This window comes from Phodopus roborovskii, unplaced genomic scaffold (genome assembly GCF_943737965.1).
Source record: "Phodopus roborovskii unplaced genomic scaffold, PHOROB, whole genome shotgun sequence".
Lineage (NCBI taxonomy): Eukaryota > Metazoa > Chordata > Mammalia > Rodentia > Cricetidae > Phodopus > Phodopus roborovskii.
In genome coordinates, this window is record NW_026126598.1 from 10205472 (window position 1) to 10221586 (window position 16115).

The window sequence follows — 16115 nt, forward strand, 5'->3', positions numbered from 1 at the left end:
TTTCCAGCTGCGTGGTCCAGGTCTGCAGTCCCATTCTTGCAGAAAGAAAAAGCCTGAGCGACCAGAGAGAGCTGCTGGTTTGAGACCCTGGTGGGAGGCCTGGTGGACCACAAGAGACCAGGTAATGCAGTAGTGGGGATGGGGCAGGATGCTAGTATGGTCAGTGGAAACTTCTTTTCATTTCCATAGGGGAGCAGGTGGGAGATAAGTGCCAGAGCCTCCCCATTCCAGGCTCTCTGAGGACAGTGTTGCTCTGGGACAGGGGACTTGACCCTTCGTTCAAGGGCAAGTGAAAAGGTACTGACTTGCCAAATATGCTAGAGGACCCCAGGTTCTATACCCAGCACTGTATAAACTGGGTATAGTAGGGGAATACCAGTAATCCCAGCATTCCTAGTACTCCATTCTCAGATGGAGGAGCATCGGGAGTTCAGCTTCATCCATGGCTACATCAGAGTTCAAGGCCATCACCGCTTACAGGAGCTTTGTCTCCTGTAAGGGCCAGGTGGTGATGGCACACGCCTTTAATTTTTGCACTCGGGAGGTGTGGATTTTTGTGAGTTCCAGGCCAGCCTGGTCTACAGAGTGAGCTCCAGTATAGTCAAGTCTACACAGATAAATCCTATCTTGAAAAACATGAGAGAGAGAGAGAGAGAGAGAGAGAGAGAGAGAGAGAGAGAGAGAGAGAGAGAGAGACTGACCCCCTGGAGCTGGGGCTCTGGAACCTCTAGGACAATTTAAGAAAACCTGGTCTCACAATAAAAGGGGACGAGGGCACTAAAAAAGAAAAAGGTAAAGAGAAGGCTGGGAGGCTTTACCTCATCAATGGAGTGCTTGCCTAATATGTGCAGGGCCCTGGGTTCAATCCCCAATGCTGGGGGAGTGTAGAGGGTGGTCATATCTCCATGTGACATTTGTGCTAGGGACCGAACCCAGAACTGCGTGTATACTGGAAAAGTGGCTGTGCCTCTCTGAGTTACACTCCCAGCTGAGCAGTGTATCTATCTAGACCCATAGTGACCATTTTTCCCCATTTAAGTCCTTTTTTCCCCCTGGATGGGGTAACTGAGGCTCAAGGTCATCAGAGTCGGTTGATAACAGAACCCAGGGCTGGCATACGTCTCCCTTCCAGCATCTCTCGGGTTGGTGGCAAAAATTAATAAATAAACAAATAAATAAATAGATAGATAGATAAGGGGAGGGAGTGGCAGGATAGAAGACAAACTGCCACCTACCTGTGTTGCAGCTGAGCTGCGTGCATGGCTTGGCGCGTGACTGTGCCAGAGCTACAGGACCAGCTGCAGTGTCCCATTTGCCTGGAGGTCTTCAAGGAGCCTCTGATGCTACAGTGCGGCCACTCCTACTGCAAAGGTTGCCTGGACTCCTTGTCCCAACACCTGGACTCCGAGCTGCGCTGTCCTGTGTGTCGCCAGTCGGTAGACTGCAGCAGCTCCCCGCCTAATGTCTCCTTGGCACGGGTGATCGATGCCCTGAGGCTCCCGGGGGATACAGAGCCCACCGTCTGCGTGCACCACCGAAACCCTCTCAGCCTCTTCTGTGAGAAAGACCAGGAGTTCATCTGTGGTCTCTGTGGCCTGCTGGGCTCCCACCAACACCACAGAGTCACACCAGTCTCCACTGTCTACAGCCGCATGAAGGTGCGAGGGGTGGGTAGGCCGCTAGGGGGAGGGGCGGAGCAAGGGGCAGCTCTCCTGAGCCCTCTTGCGCCTCAACTTGGTGGAAGAAGCCTACTGCACCAGGGCTCCATCACTGCACTCAACTCCATCTTGGAAGCATAAGCCTTGCATATACAGGCGCGCATCCATTCATTAGTTTTTTAGCGTTTGTTTGTTTGTTGACTGATTGTGTGCACTTGTGTATCATGGCATGGATGTGGGAGTCAGAAGACAACTTGTGGAAGTCAGTTCTCACCTTTCATGCGGGGCCCCATTCATTGGTTTTGAGCAGCTTAGTATCCTGGGTGCTGGGGACCACAGCGGCAGAAATGACGGGGAGCCTCTAGACAGACTTTCCCCTTCTTTTTCTTTGCATCTCTGGCTTATTTTATTTTGTTTTGCTTGCTCTAGTGGAGACAAAACTCAAGGTTCGGTGTATAGCTTAAGCAGCACGAAGCAGCATCACCGGCTATCCTTTAGTTCAGTGGGATGGTTTATCTGAGGCAAGGTTTTATTATGGTAGCTCAGGCTGACCTTGAACTCACTATGCGACCCAGATTGGCCTTGAACTCTAAATTTTCTTGTCTCATTTTTCACAGAGCTGAGATTAACAGGCATGCACCATCATTGATTTTTTTTTATCCTTTTTACAGTTTTTATTCATTTATGTGTGCACATGTATGGAGGCCAGAGAACACCTTCAGCAATCAATTATCTTCTTCCACTCTGTAGGTCCCAGGATCAAACTCGAGCCATCACGGTTTATTTGCTGAGCCATATCATTGGCCTGGCTTCTTAAGAGCTCCTAAATGGGCTGTGATGGCACCCACCTTTAATCCCAGCACTAGGGAGCCAGAGGCAGGTGGATCTCTTCGAGTTCCAGGCCAGCCTGGTCTACAGAGTGAGTTTCAGGACAGCCAAAGCTACACAGAGAAACCCAGTCTCAAAAAACAAAACAAACAAACAAAACCAAAAATAAACAAAAACAAAAAAAAAAAGCTTTGAAAGAAAAGAAAAGAGCTCCTAAGTCTATCTGTTCCCAAGCAGGAGAGCAGGGCCTTTGCTCCCTACTGTTTCTACAACAGTGGTTCTCATCCTGCAGGTTGCAGCCCCTTAGAGTTAACCAGCCTTTTCACAGGGGTCACATATTAGATGTCCTGCATATCAGGTGTTTACATTATGATTCATAACAGTAGCAAAATAAGTTACAATGGAGAAAAAAAGTTATGGTTGGCAATCACCACAACTTGAGAAACTATTAAAAGGTCACAGCATTAGGAACCCTTTTAACTGCTGGTTTTACAGCTACAGTTGTTAAGTGGTAAATATAAAAATATATATGTTAAATTGAATTCCTCAGGCAATGGACCTCAGGTGAACAGATCAACATTTATTATTTAAAATGTTTTCAAATGTAATACATGTAAGGCTTAAGAATCATATGTATAAGGCTGGAGATGTGACTCAGTGGCATAGTGCTTGCTTAGAATCCCCCAGTGAGGGGCTGGGGTGTGGCTCAGTGGTAGAGTATCTGCCTAGAATCCCCCAGCGAGGGGCTGGTGTATGGCTTAGAGGTAGAGAGCTTGCCTAGCAAGTGCAAAGCTCTGGGTTTCACAAGAACCAGAAAGACTATATATATTTGTAAGTAGGACTGAAAGAGGCTAGTTTTATTGCTCTGCTTAGATGCATTTATTTGTTCCTGTTACCTGGAAAGACAAGTACACCAAACATCAGGACTAGCAGTGCCTGTGCCTTTTACTTACATGTACACATTGGTGTTTAATACATGCAAGCACTGTGCTTGTATCTGCTACAACAGTAGGCAAAAGTCCCGCCAGGCCTGGGAAATGCATCACTTGGGATATAGTGAGTTTTGTGTGTTGGGTGGCCGGGTGAGATACTGGCTTCTGTCAAGAAACAACTTAAAGCTGGGTGTTGGTGGCTCATGCCTTTAATCCCAGCACTTGGAAGGCAGGGGCAGATCTCTGTGAGTTCTAGGCCAGCCTGGTCCACAGAACTAGTTACAGGACAGGCTCCAAAGCAATACAGAGAAACCCTGTCTCAAAAAACAAAACAAAACAAAACAAAACAAAAAAAAAAAACCCAACAATGAAAGATAAAAAAATAAAAAGAAAAAGAAGAAGGAAGGATTTACTGTGGCTCATGATTTGAGGGTACAGAGCATCATGGCAGGGAAGGCAAGCATGGCAACAGGAGCAGGAGGCATCCCATCACATCCACAGTCAGGAAGCAGAGAGAGACAGATGCAGGTGCTCAGCTCACTGTCTCCTTTTTACTCAGTCCTGGACCCTAACCCTTGGCATGGTGCCTGCCACCCACACTCAGGTTCGGTTTGTCCTCCTGGATTAAACCACTCTAGAAACACCCTTACAGACATACCAGAGATCCACATCCACTATTTCTAAATCTGATCAAACTGACACTGAAGATTAACCATCACAGCAGTCGTGCAACCTGCAAAGTCACTAGTCAGGGACGGCTTCATAGAGGAAGTGGATTTCCAGACTGAGATCTGAATTGCAAGGAAGACAGGGAGGAGAGGAGGAGAGGACGGGAGAAAGCAACACCTACAAAAGAGCAGGAGGCATGTGTGAGGTCATTCCGGCGCTGGGAGATGGCGCTATGGTGAGGGCACTTGTTGCATGAGGGCCTGAATTTGAATCTCCAGTACCTGTGTAAAAAGCCAGACGTGGCCATGTGTATCTGCAACACCAACAGAGTGGGAAGAGACAGCATGGCTGGGCTTGCTGGCTGCCAGCCGACCTTTAGCGTCATGGAAAGACCCTGTCTCCAGGGAACAAGGCAGAGAGCTGAACACCTGACATCCTCCTCTGGGCTCCACAGGTGTCCAAATGGATATGCATACCTACATATGTACGTGCATATCATATGTGTGTGCATGTGCACGAGCGTGCACACGCACACGCGCGCGCACACACACACACACACACACACACACACACACACACACACACACCATCCCACAATTCAGGAGGGAGAGTGAGGTAAGGAGCCAGGCCTGATGGTAAATACCTATAGTCCCAGCATTGAAAATGTGGAGTCAGGAGGAGCGTAAGTTAGAAGTCAACCTGCTTATATATCAACTTTGAAGCCAAGCAGAGTTATGAAAAACACCTTTTAAAAGAGGAAGAGAGAGAAAGAGAGGGAGGGAAAAGAGAGAGGGAGGGAGGAAGTTAAGAAGGAGGAGGAGAAGAAGAAGAAGAAAAGAAGGGCCGGGCGTGGCACATGGGAGGCAGGGGCAGGCAGATCTTTGAGTTCAGCCTGGTCTACATAGTGAGTTCCAGGCCAAGTGGGCCAATATAGAGTGACCTTGTCTCTAACAAACACAAAATAAAGGGGAAATGAAAGTAGGGAGGGGAGGAGGGTTTGGAGCCAGATGGGGCAGGCAAGTAAGCAGGACCCAGATTGTGGAAAGCTGCATGAGCCAGGAAGGGGCCTGGCTAAATAAACCTGGGTTTATTAGAAGCCATGGGCAGATGGTGGCCTCTGGAGGTTTGAAGCCTGGTGATGATGTGGTCAGATCTCCCTGGCTGGAGAGTGAGGCTGAAGCTTGCAGCAGGGTCTGCAGGGACCGGGAACCAATAAAAGAAACAGGTAAGGAAGTTCGGATGTGCCAGGACGCTTGGGAGGAAGGTGAGGAAAACACCTGAGGTCTGAAGGTGGGAAGGAAGGTGCATGCAAGGACCCACAGCATCGCAGACAGGTGGGCTGCTGTGAGGGAGATGCAGCAGTCAACACCTGAGTGACGCCATTGCTAGGGACCAGGCAGAAAGAAAAGTACCACATAGATGAACTCAGGAGCAGCAGGGCTTAGGATGCGGAGAAAGGGCTGGAGGGCTGTCTTAGCAGTTTAATGAGCGTCTGTATGTATGTATGGATGGATGGATGTATATTGCTCTTGCAGAGGACCTATGTTTGGTTCCCAGCATTCCTGTCAGGTGACTCACAACCACTTGTCACTCCAGCTGCAGGGGATTCCATGGCTCAGGCCGCCTTGGTCACTGACACTTACTTACATGCACCCCCCCCCCCACACACACACAGTTACACATGTGTACATTCAAAATTGAAAATAAATCTGTTTTAAAAATCCTTTTTTTAAAAAGGCATGGGACATGGGCTGTGGAGACAGATTAGTCAGTATGGTGCTTGCTCTGCCAGCATGAGGAACTGAGTTAGACCCCTAGGCCCACTTAAAAAGTGAGGGTGTGATAGTATGTGCTGGCAATCAATCCCAACACGGAGAGGCAGGGGCAGGCAGACCCTTGGGACTTCCTGGCCAACTATCTTGCTTAGCTGACTTAGGGAGCCCCATACAGTGACAGGCTCTGCCTCAAAATACAAGTTGGAGAGTACACGAGGAATAACACCCGAGGCTCACCTTTCACCTCCTCACACATGTGCACCTGCACACACATAAACACACATGCACACAGGCTATGGGGAGAGAGAGAGAGGGCACCATGAGGAGGGACAGAGGGAACAATAGTGGACCCTGGCATTCTGGGAATCGGAGAGTCCAGCACCTTAAGATCAGCTCTCTGTGTGTATGAGGGCTGGAATGGAGCTGGACTGTAAGGGTGATGAAGCCAGGAATGGTGGCCCACACCCATCATTCCAGCACTCTGGAGCTCTGAAGCAGTAGGGTCAAGAATTAGAGGCTAGCCTAGAGTATATAAAGGGGAATCTGTCTCAAAAAAACAAAACAATAAAAACAAAACAAACAAACAAACAAAAAACAAAAGCCAACAACAAACGGCACTTAGGAAGCAGGAGGATCTGAGTTGACAGTCGGGTCAGTGCTCAGCACATAAAGGCCTTTGCCATGAAAACATGAGGACCTGAGTTCAATTCCTGCATATGGTAGAAGAACCAACTCCTTAAAGCTGCCTTCTTCTGACCTTCATACATGTACCTTGTTATGCATGTACACACACACACACACACACACACACACACACACACACACCACTTTTTAAAAAGACATTTTGACCTTTTTTTTTTTTTTTTTTTGAGACTAGGTCTCAATACTCAATTATCCTGCTGGTCTGGGACTCACTATGGAGCACAGGCTGGCCTGGAACTCAGAATCTTCCTGTCTCAGTCTCCTGAGAGGTGGAAGTGTGTGTCTTGGTGGCTTATCTTCCTCCCACTGTGGACCAGTTCACTAACCTGGTCTCGCCTCTCTCTGCTTAAGGAGGTGGCCATTGGTGTTCCCTCCCGAGACTCCTGGATGCTCTGAGGCCCTGTCTGTCTAAGGCAGGAACAGGCATCAGTTGCCCCTGGATACCTGGGCTTGTTCTCTTTTTTGAAATAATTTTTAGGTTTGCTCTATCATTTTATGTGCATGAATATTTTGCCTGAATGTATGTGTGTGTATGATGTGCATGCCTGGTACCCAAGGAGGTCAGAAAGGGTGCCAGATACCCTGGGACTGGAGTTAGGGATGGATGGCTGTGAGCTGCCACATGAGTTCGGAGAATCAAACCACTAAGCAATGTCGCCAGCCCTTGTTCTCCTCATCTTCCTTGCCTTGCTCTCTCCTCCCCTCCCCTCCCCTCCCCTCTCCCTCTTCTTCTCCCCTCCCCTCTCCTTCTCTCGTTCCCTTCTCTGCCTCCTCTTTCCCTTTCTCTTTCCCTCCCCGACATGGTCTGGTTACATGTAATGTAGGCTGGCCTTGAACACCCGCCACAGCCTCCTGAGTGCTGGAGCGAAAGGTGAGCACACTCACATCCGTATCTCTTAAATACTCTTCACCTGTGGGGGGGGGGCGCCTAGCTGTGGTCCCTGCTCTGGCTCCTGGTCACTGGGAAACTCCCAGGAAGGGAAAGGTGCTGTGCTCACCAGGAGAGGGATGAGCAATTGGCCGGCTGGCTGCTCACCGGGCCATGGCATGTCACCTCCAGGAAGAACTCGCAGGCCGCATATCTGAGCTGAAGGAGGAACAGAGGAAGGTGGAGGAGCACATTGGCAAATTGGTGAACAACAGGACCCGGATTATGGTAAGTCCTTTCTCTCTGCCTGGAGCCCTAGGTCCATCCACCCCATTTCCTATACATCTGTTTCCTACTCCCTTCTCTTCTCCAACCTCAATTCCCTCTTTCTGACATGGTCTTGTGTAGCCCAGGCTGATCTTGAACTCTTGATGTAGCTGAGAATTACCTTGAACTTCTCATCCCTCTGCCTCCCTTTCCTGAGTGCTGCGATCACAGGTGTGTCCCACCATGCCTGCTTATGCAGTGCTGGAGATGGGATCTAGCACTTCATGTGTGCTAGGAAGGTGCTCTACTGCTGAGCCACATCCCTGGGAGAGTCTAAGGAAGAACTGCAGCACTAAGCCATGCCCCCCAGCTCCTCACTGGGGGATTCTAGGCAGATGCTCTACCACTGAACCACACTCCCAGCTTCTCAGTGGGGGATTCTAGACAGGTGCTCTACCATCGAGCCATGCCCCCAGCAGTAGACAATTGTTCTACTGCTAAACTGTTCCTGACCCAAATTTTCTGAGCTTTTCATTTGATTTTTATTTTTGCCATGCTGCAAATCAACCTGGAGCCCTGTGCAATCAAGTTGGAGTTGAGCACAGAGTTCTAATCACTGAACCACTCCCAGTCCCAACACCCCACAAGCCCTTTTCTGATTTGCCCTCTATGGAAAAGGATGCCTTCTGTACAAAGCCAAGTGCAAAGAATTCCCTGGTGGCTGGGAAAAGTCCCATTCCTTATAAGGGAATTGTACCCAGTTGTCAGAACTGGTTCCAAGTTGGCTTTTGTTCAGTGTCCTTTGTGGTAGTGATAAGGCAGGACTGGAGTCCCAGAGATAAGTCCCAAAGCTTGGGCCCACCTCTCCTTCATACTTTAGAGCTACCGTGTCTGCTTGCCCTTGGTAGCTATCATGCCGTACTGAGCAACAAAAGTATGGACAGAAAGCTGTCAGCATTGGGGACTAGGAGTGGCCGAGAAGGAACAATGATGTTACCTATGCAGTCTCTCAGCTCTGAGCCTTGGGAGGAAGACGATGCAGTTGTTTCTTGTTTGTTTGTTTGTGGGTTTTTTTTTTGTTTTGTTTTTTTGAGACAGGGTTTCTCTGTGTGGCCCTGGCTGTTCTAGATCTCACTACGTAGACCGGGCTGGCCTCTGCCTCCCAAATGCTGGGATTAAAGGCATGTGCAACCACCTCCTGGTTGATGGAGCTTTTTTTTTTTTTAAGCTAGGAAAAGCATAAGGGTCCTTTAATCTCATTACAGCCATGTGACTGTCACTGTCCTACTTGTCATGTTTGTAGCCCACACTCAGGATTTGGTGGGGAAGCATGTAATGCCTGACTCTCTCTTTCTACAGCCCACCCCCTGCTTTTTTCTTTATTTTGTTTTTGACACAGGATCTCACTATATATCCCTAGCTGTCTTTGAACTCATGGAGGTCTGCCTACTCCTGATTGTTGGGACTAAAGGCATGTGCCACCACACCTGGCCCTAGTTCTTTTCTCTTTCTCTTCATTCCTTTCTTTCTCTCTTTTCTTCCTCTCTCTCTCTCTCTCTCTCTCTCTCTCTCTCTCTCTCTCTCTCTCTCTCTCTTTTTTTTTTTTTGAGACAGGGTTTCTCTGTGTAGCTTTGGAGCCTGTCCTAGAACTCGGTCTGTAGACCAAGCAGGTCTCAAACTCAAAGATCCACCTGCCTCTGCCTCCCGAGTGCTGGGGTTAAAGGCATGCACCACCAATGCCCAGCTAGTTCTTTTTCTTTTGTATTATGACAAATCATTTTACTCTTTAGCTGTCTTTTTGAGTGTTTAAGACTATATATGTGACCAAATAATTACCAACTTTATTTTTATTCTCAAGTTCAATTGAAGATCACTTTTAGGGTCTGGGGAGGAGCCCTTGGCTCTTTTAATCTGCCCTCTATCAATTATGCTGTGGGAAGTTTTAGGGTCTTGCTGACTAGGTGGCTTCCCTCAGAAGTGTTGAGGACATTTCACTCAGGGGCTACCCTTGTTTTCAGAATCAGTGCTCTTGAGAGTGTAAACCCTGGGTCTCTACAGTTATCTCTGGTTAACAGGATGAGGATGGGTGACTTGCCAGAGCTTCAGGACTCATGGAGAAGCATCCCATTGCTTCCTGGAATGTAGCTGACCCCGGGGACATGGGCCAAGGTATGGGTTGTTGTCTTGGCCCCTGCATCGTGATTGGTGTTGAGCATTCAGAAGGTCACTTACACCAGTATTTAAGAACGAACAGTGCTTTCAGACTTAGCCTTTGATAACACAGAGATAAAGTTTGACAGACATGTTTCTAAATAAACCTTTAACTCCATGAGTTTCCTAACTAGAAGTCTGACCACCTCAGCGGAAACCGTGAGCAATTACCTGACAAAACATTAAACCTTTGTTCTCTAAGGGCATTTTTCCTCAACCCATACTATTTTTCCTAATAAAACAACTTTATATTCCAGTGAAAACACAGGAAACCATAGCTTGAACAGAGAGACCATGTATAATATATCTTACATATGTAAATATGTAACAGCTATAAAATGCAAAGAATACAGCCCTGGAGATAGTTTTTAAAAATAACGTTGAGCCATGAGTGGTGGCGCATGCCTTTAATCCCAGTACTCTGGAGGCAGAGGCAGGTGGATCTCTGTAAGTTCGAGGACAGTCTGGTCTATATGAGTTCTAGAACAGCTAGGTCTATGTAGAGATCTGTTGTTGGTTGCTCTTTTTCACTCTTTTGCTATTTGCTTTTTTGGGTTTTTTTGGGGGGAGGGGCTACCACCAAGCCCCCAAATAAATCACACAGAGTCTTAATCTTATTTATAAATGCCCAGCCTTAGGTTGCTTTATTTCTAGACAGCCTTTTTCTTCCTTCCTTCCTTTCTTTCCTTTTGTTTTTTTTTTTTTTTTTTTTTTTTTTTTTTTTGAGACAGGGTTTCTCTGTAGCTTTGGAGCCTGTCCTGGAATTCGTTTTGTAGATCAGGATGGCCTTGAACTCACAGACATCTGCCTGCCTCTGCCTCCCCAGTGCTGGGATTAAAGGCGAGAAGCCACCACTGCCTGGCTCTGGCCAGTTTTTCTTAAGTTATTCTGACTACCTGTTGCTCTGGGCCTTTTCCTTTCCTTATATCTCCACATCTTACTTTCACTCCTACCCCACGGCTCGCTGTGTGACCCACGGCTCGCTGTGTGTGTGACCCACGGCTCGCTGTGTGTGTGACCCACGGCTCGCTGTGTGACCCACGGCTCGCTGTGACGCGAGGTGGCTGGCCCATAGCACCCTCCTGTCCTTGTTCTCTCTTGTTCCTTCCTCTCTTCCCAGCTTTCTCCTCCTATTTATCCTCTCTGCCTGCCAGCCCCGCTTACCCTTGCTCCTGCCTTGCTATTGGCTGTTCAGCTCTTTATTAGACCATCAGGTGTTTTAGACAGGCAAAGAATCACAGCTTCACAGAGTTAAACAAATGCAACATAAGAGAATACAACACATCTTTGCATCATTAAACAAATGTTTCACAGCATAAACAAAAGTAACACACCTTAAAATAAAATTCCACAACAGAGATTCTGCTCAAAAAGAAAATGAAAAAAAAAAAAAAAAAAAGAACAAAAGAAAGGAAATATAAGAAAGAGAAAATTTAAAATCAAAACATCATGAGTGATTCCAGTCCCAAGGGATCTGACACTCTCTCTGGCTTCCATGAGCACTAGAAACACACATGGTGTATACGCATGCATACGGGCAGAACGCTCATAAAATAATAAAATATGTCCAAAAATAGATTATTTTGATATGTGTGAGTATACTGCCTGCATGTATGTATGTACACCATGCATGTTTCTGGTGCCTATGGAAGCCAGAAGAGGGTATCAGATCTCCTGGGCTTAAAATTTCAGACAGTTGCAAGCTGCCAGTAGATGTTGGGAATTGAACCCAGGTCCTCTACAAGAGCCACAAGTGCTTTTAACTAGTGATCCATCTCTTCAGCCCCAATAAATAAATCTTAACGGCTCAGCAAATTAGAGCACTGGCTGCTCCTCCAGAGGACCCAGGTTCACTTCCCAGCACCCACATTGCAGCTTAAAACTGTCTATGACTTCTGTTCTAGAGGATCCGATACCCTCACACAGACAAAACACCAATGAATATAAAATACAAATAAATAAATAAATCAATAATTTTAAAAGACCTAGGAACCAATGCCAATTTCTGCCAATTTCTTTTTTTCTTTTCCTTTCTTTCTTTCTTCCTTTATTTTTTTTTACTTTTCTTTCTTTCTTTCTTTCTTTCTTTCTTTCTTTTTTTTTAAAGACAACGTCTCTCTAGTTAGCCCTGGCTGTTCTGGAACTCACTGTGTAGACCAGGTTATCTTTGAACTCACAGAGCTCCATCTGACCCTGCCTCCCAAGTGTTGGGATTAAAGGTGCGCACCGCCATGCTCATCCTCAATGCCCCTTTCTGACACAGGAAAATGTGCAATGATGCTTCAGTGATGACTCAGCAAAAATCCACTGATACTCACTCAGTAAAACAGCAAACTATGACTGACTAAGCACAAAGAAAAGAATAAACTGAGTGTAGTGGCACACACCTTTAATCCCAGCACTTGGAAGGCAGAGGCAGGCCAATCTCTTGAGTTTTGAGGTCAGCCTGGTCTACGGAGCAAGTTCTAGGACAGCCAAGGTTACACAGGTCTTATAAAACCTAAATAAATAAGTACAAACATAACTCAGCCAAGGCAAACCATCACTCAACAAAAAAGCACACTATGACTCGACAAAAAAAAAAAAAAAAAAAAAAAAAAAATCAAGCCATGACTCAGCCAAAAAAATCAAACCATGATTCAGTAAAAGTAGCAAACACAATTCAGTAAAGCTCCAAATTGAGACTCAGCAAAATCACAAACTACAACTCAGTTCAATCACCAACCATAACTGCACACTATTTCGGGTTATGGGGTTAGGGTCAGGGTTAGGAGTAGGGTAAGGTGCTGCAATAGCATGCATGGAACCCTCAGTTCAATCCCCAGTACTGCAAAAAGATACACACACACACACACACACACACACACACACACACACACAGAGCGGGTCATTTATAGGGCTCTGCAGTCACGCTGTGAACTCCCAGCTATTATCAACCCACTTGACATCTAGTCTGAGCCTTCTTCAGGATGGGCCAGAAAAACAAGGCCCTGGGTGTTACGATAAAACATGAGGGGGACCCATGGCAGTCGAGGGTGGAGGGACAAACATGCCAGGCAGACAGAGATTAACTGAGAACTTTAATTAGAAAGGGATCAAGGAAGGGGGAAGGAAAGAGAAAAGATGTCAAGAGACACGGAGACAGAGAGAGGGCAGAAGAGCAGAGGGAGACAGCCCCAGAGGAACAGCGGAAAGACAGGGAAAGAGATGGTAAGACTGCAGACTACTTAGCCATGGAACCCTGGGCTGACCAGGGTACCGCCTGAGAGCATTTGTCAGGTGATGGGGCGGGCCTGCATAATGCCTGAATCCTTACACTGGGAATGCCGAGACCACTGCCAGCCCAGCAGCCCGGCTGCGACTGCACTGTCACTCACTGACCCTCCTTGTCTCAGAATGAGTCCGATGTCTTCAGCTGGGTGATCCGAAGAGAGTTCCAGGAGTTGCATCACCTGGTGGATGAAGAGAAAGCCCGCTGCCTGGAGGGGGTGGAGGCTCACACTCGTGGCCTGGTGGCTTCCCTGGACATGCAGCTGGAGCAAGCTCAGGGTACTCAGGAGCGACTGATCCAGGCTGGGCAGGTGCTGGAGCAGTTCGGTAATGAGAGTCACCATGAGTTCATCCGGGTGAGTGAGCAAGAGTGTGGACCCGGCTCTCTCCTTAACAATGCAGCTTTGACACAGCAGTAACCCCTGTCCTTCTCTTTCTTTCAGAAGTTCTACTCCATAGTCTCCAGGTAACAACCTCAACTTAAGCTGCTGGGAGGGATCAGCCAGTGTCCAGTGTCTGCTGGCACAGGCATCTCATCCCCATTCCTATGAGCTAACCCTAAGATGTTCCCCATGTGCGGCTCTGTCCAAGGAAAAGAATGGAGGTCAAGTGCCTGTCCTCAGGGTTCTCACAGACTAGTCATACAGAGGAAAAACTGGTCCCACCCTGTGGTAGCTATGGCAACAGATATTGCCTCAAGCTATGCAAACACTGGGGGAGGTGACGGCCAGGGACTGGTAAAGGCACACAGGTGTGACAGTAGAGAAGGCTGCACTGTGCAGGTAGGCAGCGTGAAAGCCATCTTGAGAAATGGGGGTAAAGGGGAGTGCAGACCATAGGGTATGATAAAGTTCAGTGTTGCTGTGGACTCAACTGTTACGTGTGAGGAAGGGGACATGTACCAGGCAGGCAACCCAGAGTGAGGGCCCTTGAGGTATGCCCTTTGGACCTTGGGAAGGAGTGAGTCCATGGTAGTGCTGGGAGTCTCAATACTTTCTGAACCTTCTTCCGACCCTGCTGGTGTACAGCTCCTTGTTTTCTTTTCAAATTCTTATTTTATGTGTATGGGTGCTCCGCATGCATGTGTGTCTGTGTGAAGTGCCCACAAAAGCCATGAGCATTGGAGTGGCTGGAACGGAGATTACAGACGGTTGTGAGCTGCCATGTGGGTGCCATCCCATGGGCCTGAAGCACGGAGGCTCTTGACCTGGCCATGCCTATGTCAACGATCACAGTTGCTCAGGGCTCCCTCAGCTCCCCACAAATCCACTTCCGGGAAGCAGGCATTTCTCCAGGAAGGAGGTGTGAGGAGAGAGAGTGGCGGAGCCATCAGTATTAATGTGTGGCCTGAATGCCTCTGTGGGCCCGCACATTAGGAGGGTGGGAGACAGCCTTGACCTTGAGCTCCCCCACCACTGGAACTCATGCACACAGGGCGGAGGTCCAGCAGGCCCGGCCGCTGGAAGGCACATTCGGCCCCATAGCCTTCAAGCCGGGTCTCCACCAGGCCGACATCAAACTGACTGTGTGGAAGAGACTCTTCCGGAAAGTTCTGCCAGGTGAGGCTTCAAATGGTTATCCTTTCAACTTGTTGATGGCACCAAGAAGCATACAGAGAACTTACAGGGAGCCTGCATGGGGTAGTGAGAGCGTGGGAATGGGCGCAGAAGTCAGGCAGCTGCACACACTCCTCCACAGGGGCCCTGCCTGCTGTGTTTCGGGCATTATCCATCCACATGCACATCTCACTCACTCACCCAACCTAACCCATCCACTTTTCATCTATCCATCCACTTTATCCACACAGCCCTGCGCCTGCCCAGAGTCAGCAGGGTCGTTCCCCTACCGGGGACGCAGGCTTGCCATCTCCTCTTGCGCAGGGTCTGCAGATTCACTGCGACCCAGGCCTTTTTCTCTTCCAGCTCCAGAATCTCTCAAGCTCGACCCAGCTACTGCCCACCCTCTCCTGGAGCTCTCTAAGGGCAACACCGTGGTACACTGTGGCCTCCTTGCCCAGAGACGGGCCAGCCAGCCCGAGCGCTTCGACTACAGCACCTGCGTCCTGGCCAGCAAGGGCTTCTCTTGGGGTCGCCACTACTGGGAGGTGGTGGTGGGTAGCAAGAGCGACTGGCGCCTGGGAGTCATCAAGGGCACAGCCAGCAGAAAGGGCAAGCTGAGCAAATCCCCAGAGCACGGGGTATGGCTGATCGGCCTCAAAGAGGGCCGGGTGTATGAGGCTTTTGGCTGCCCACGGCTGCCACTGCCTGTGGCCGGCCACCCCCACCGCATCGGCGTCTACTTACACTACGAGCAGGGTGAACTGACGTTCTTCGATGCCGACCGCCCCGATGATCTGCGGACACTCTACACCTTCCAGGCTGACTTCCAGGGCAAGCTGTACCCCATCCTGGACACCTGTTGGCATGAGAGGGGCAGCAACTCACTGCCTATGGTATTGCCCCCACCCAGTGGGCCTGGCCACCTCACCCCTGCACAGCTATAGGCTGCCCTGGTGCTGTCTGCTCATTGGCCCATCCTGCTAGACACAGGAATTTGAGCAGTTCTGCAGGCCTTAAAAGAAGAGTTTGGACTGCTTGAGAAGTTCCTTCACACATGCATGTCCCTGGAACATTTCCAGGTCCTGTATCCACCCAACCTACTGAGCAACACTGTCCCTCCCAACTCTTCCAGCAGAGGGCAGAAACATTCCCACATATACTTAATCCACATTATTGGAACCTTCAAACATCAGTTAAAAACAATAAACTTGATATTAATTATTGCTATTCCTACTATTTTCAATAATTTTTGTTTTAGTTAGGTATGTTTGTGGGTGCTCAGAAGTTACAGGGTCCCCTGGAGCTGGAGAAAGGCTGTGAGCTGCTTAACCAGGTTGTGGGAACAGTATGTGCTCTTAACGGCTGAACCATCTCTC

The 16115-nt window shown here is 48.5% G+C and overlaps 1 protein-coding gene across 1 annotated transcript; it reads left to right on the forward strand.

Annotated features, from left to right (window-relative positions):
- The first annotated feature begins 1241 nt into the window (after window positions 1–1241).
- On the forward strand, window positions 1242–15887 carry Trim50 (tripartite motif containing 50). The gene is made up of 6 exons (XM_051205069.1): window positions 1242–1658; window positions 7625–7720; window positions 13306–13536; window positions 13627–13646; window positions 14615–14739; window positions 15103–15887. The coding sequence occupies exons 1-6, from the start codon at window positions 1260–1262 to the stop codon at window positions 15681–15683; spliced, it is 1452 nt and encodes a 483-aa protein (XP_051061026.1). The 5' UTR covers window positions 1242–1259; the 3' UTR covers window positions 15684–15887.
- The last annotated feature ends 228 nt before the right edge of the window (window positions 15888–16115 follow it).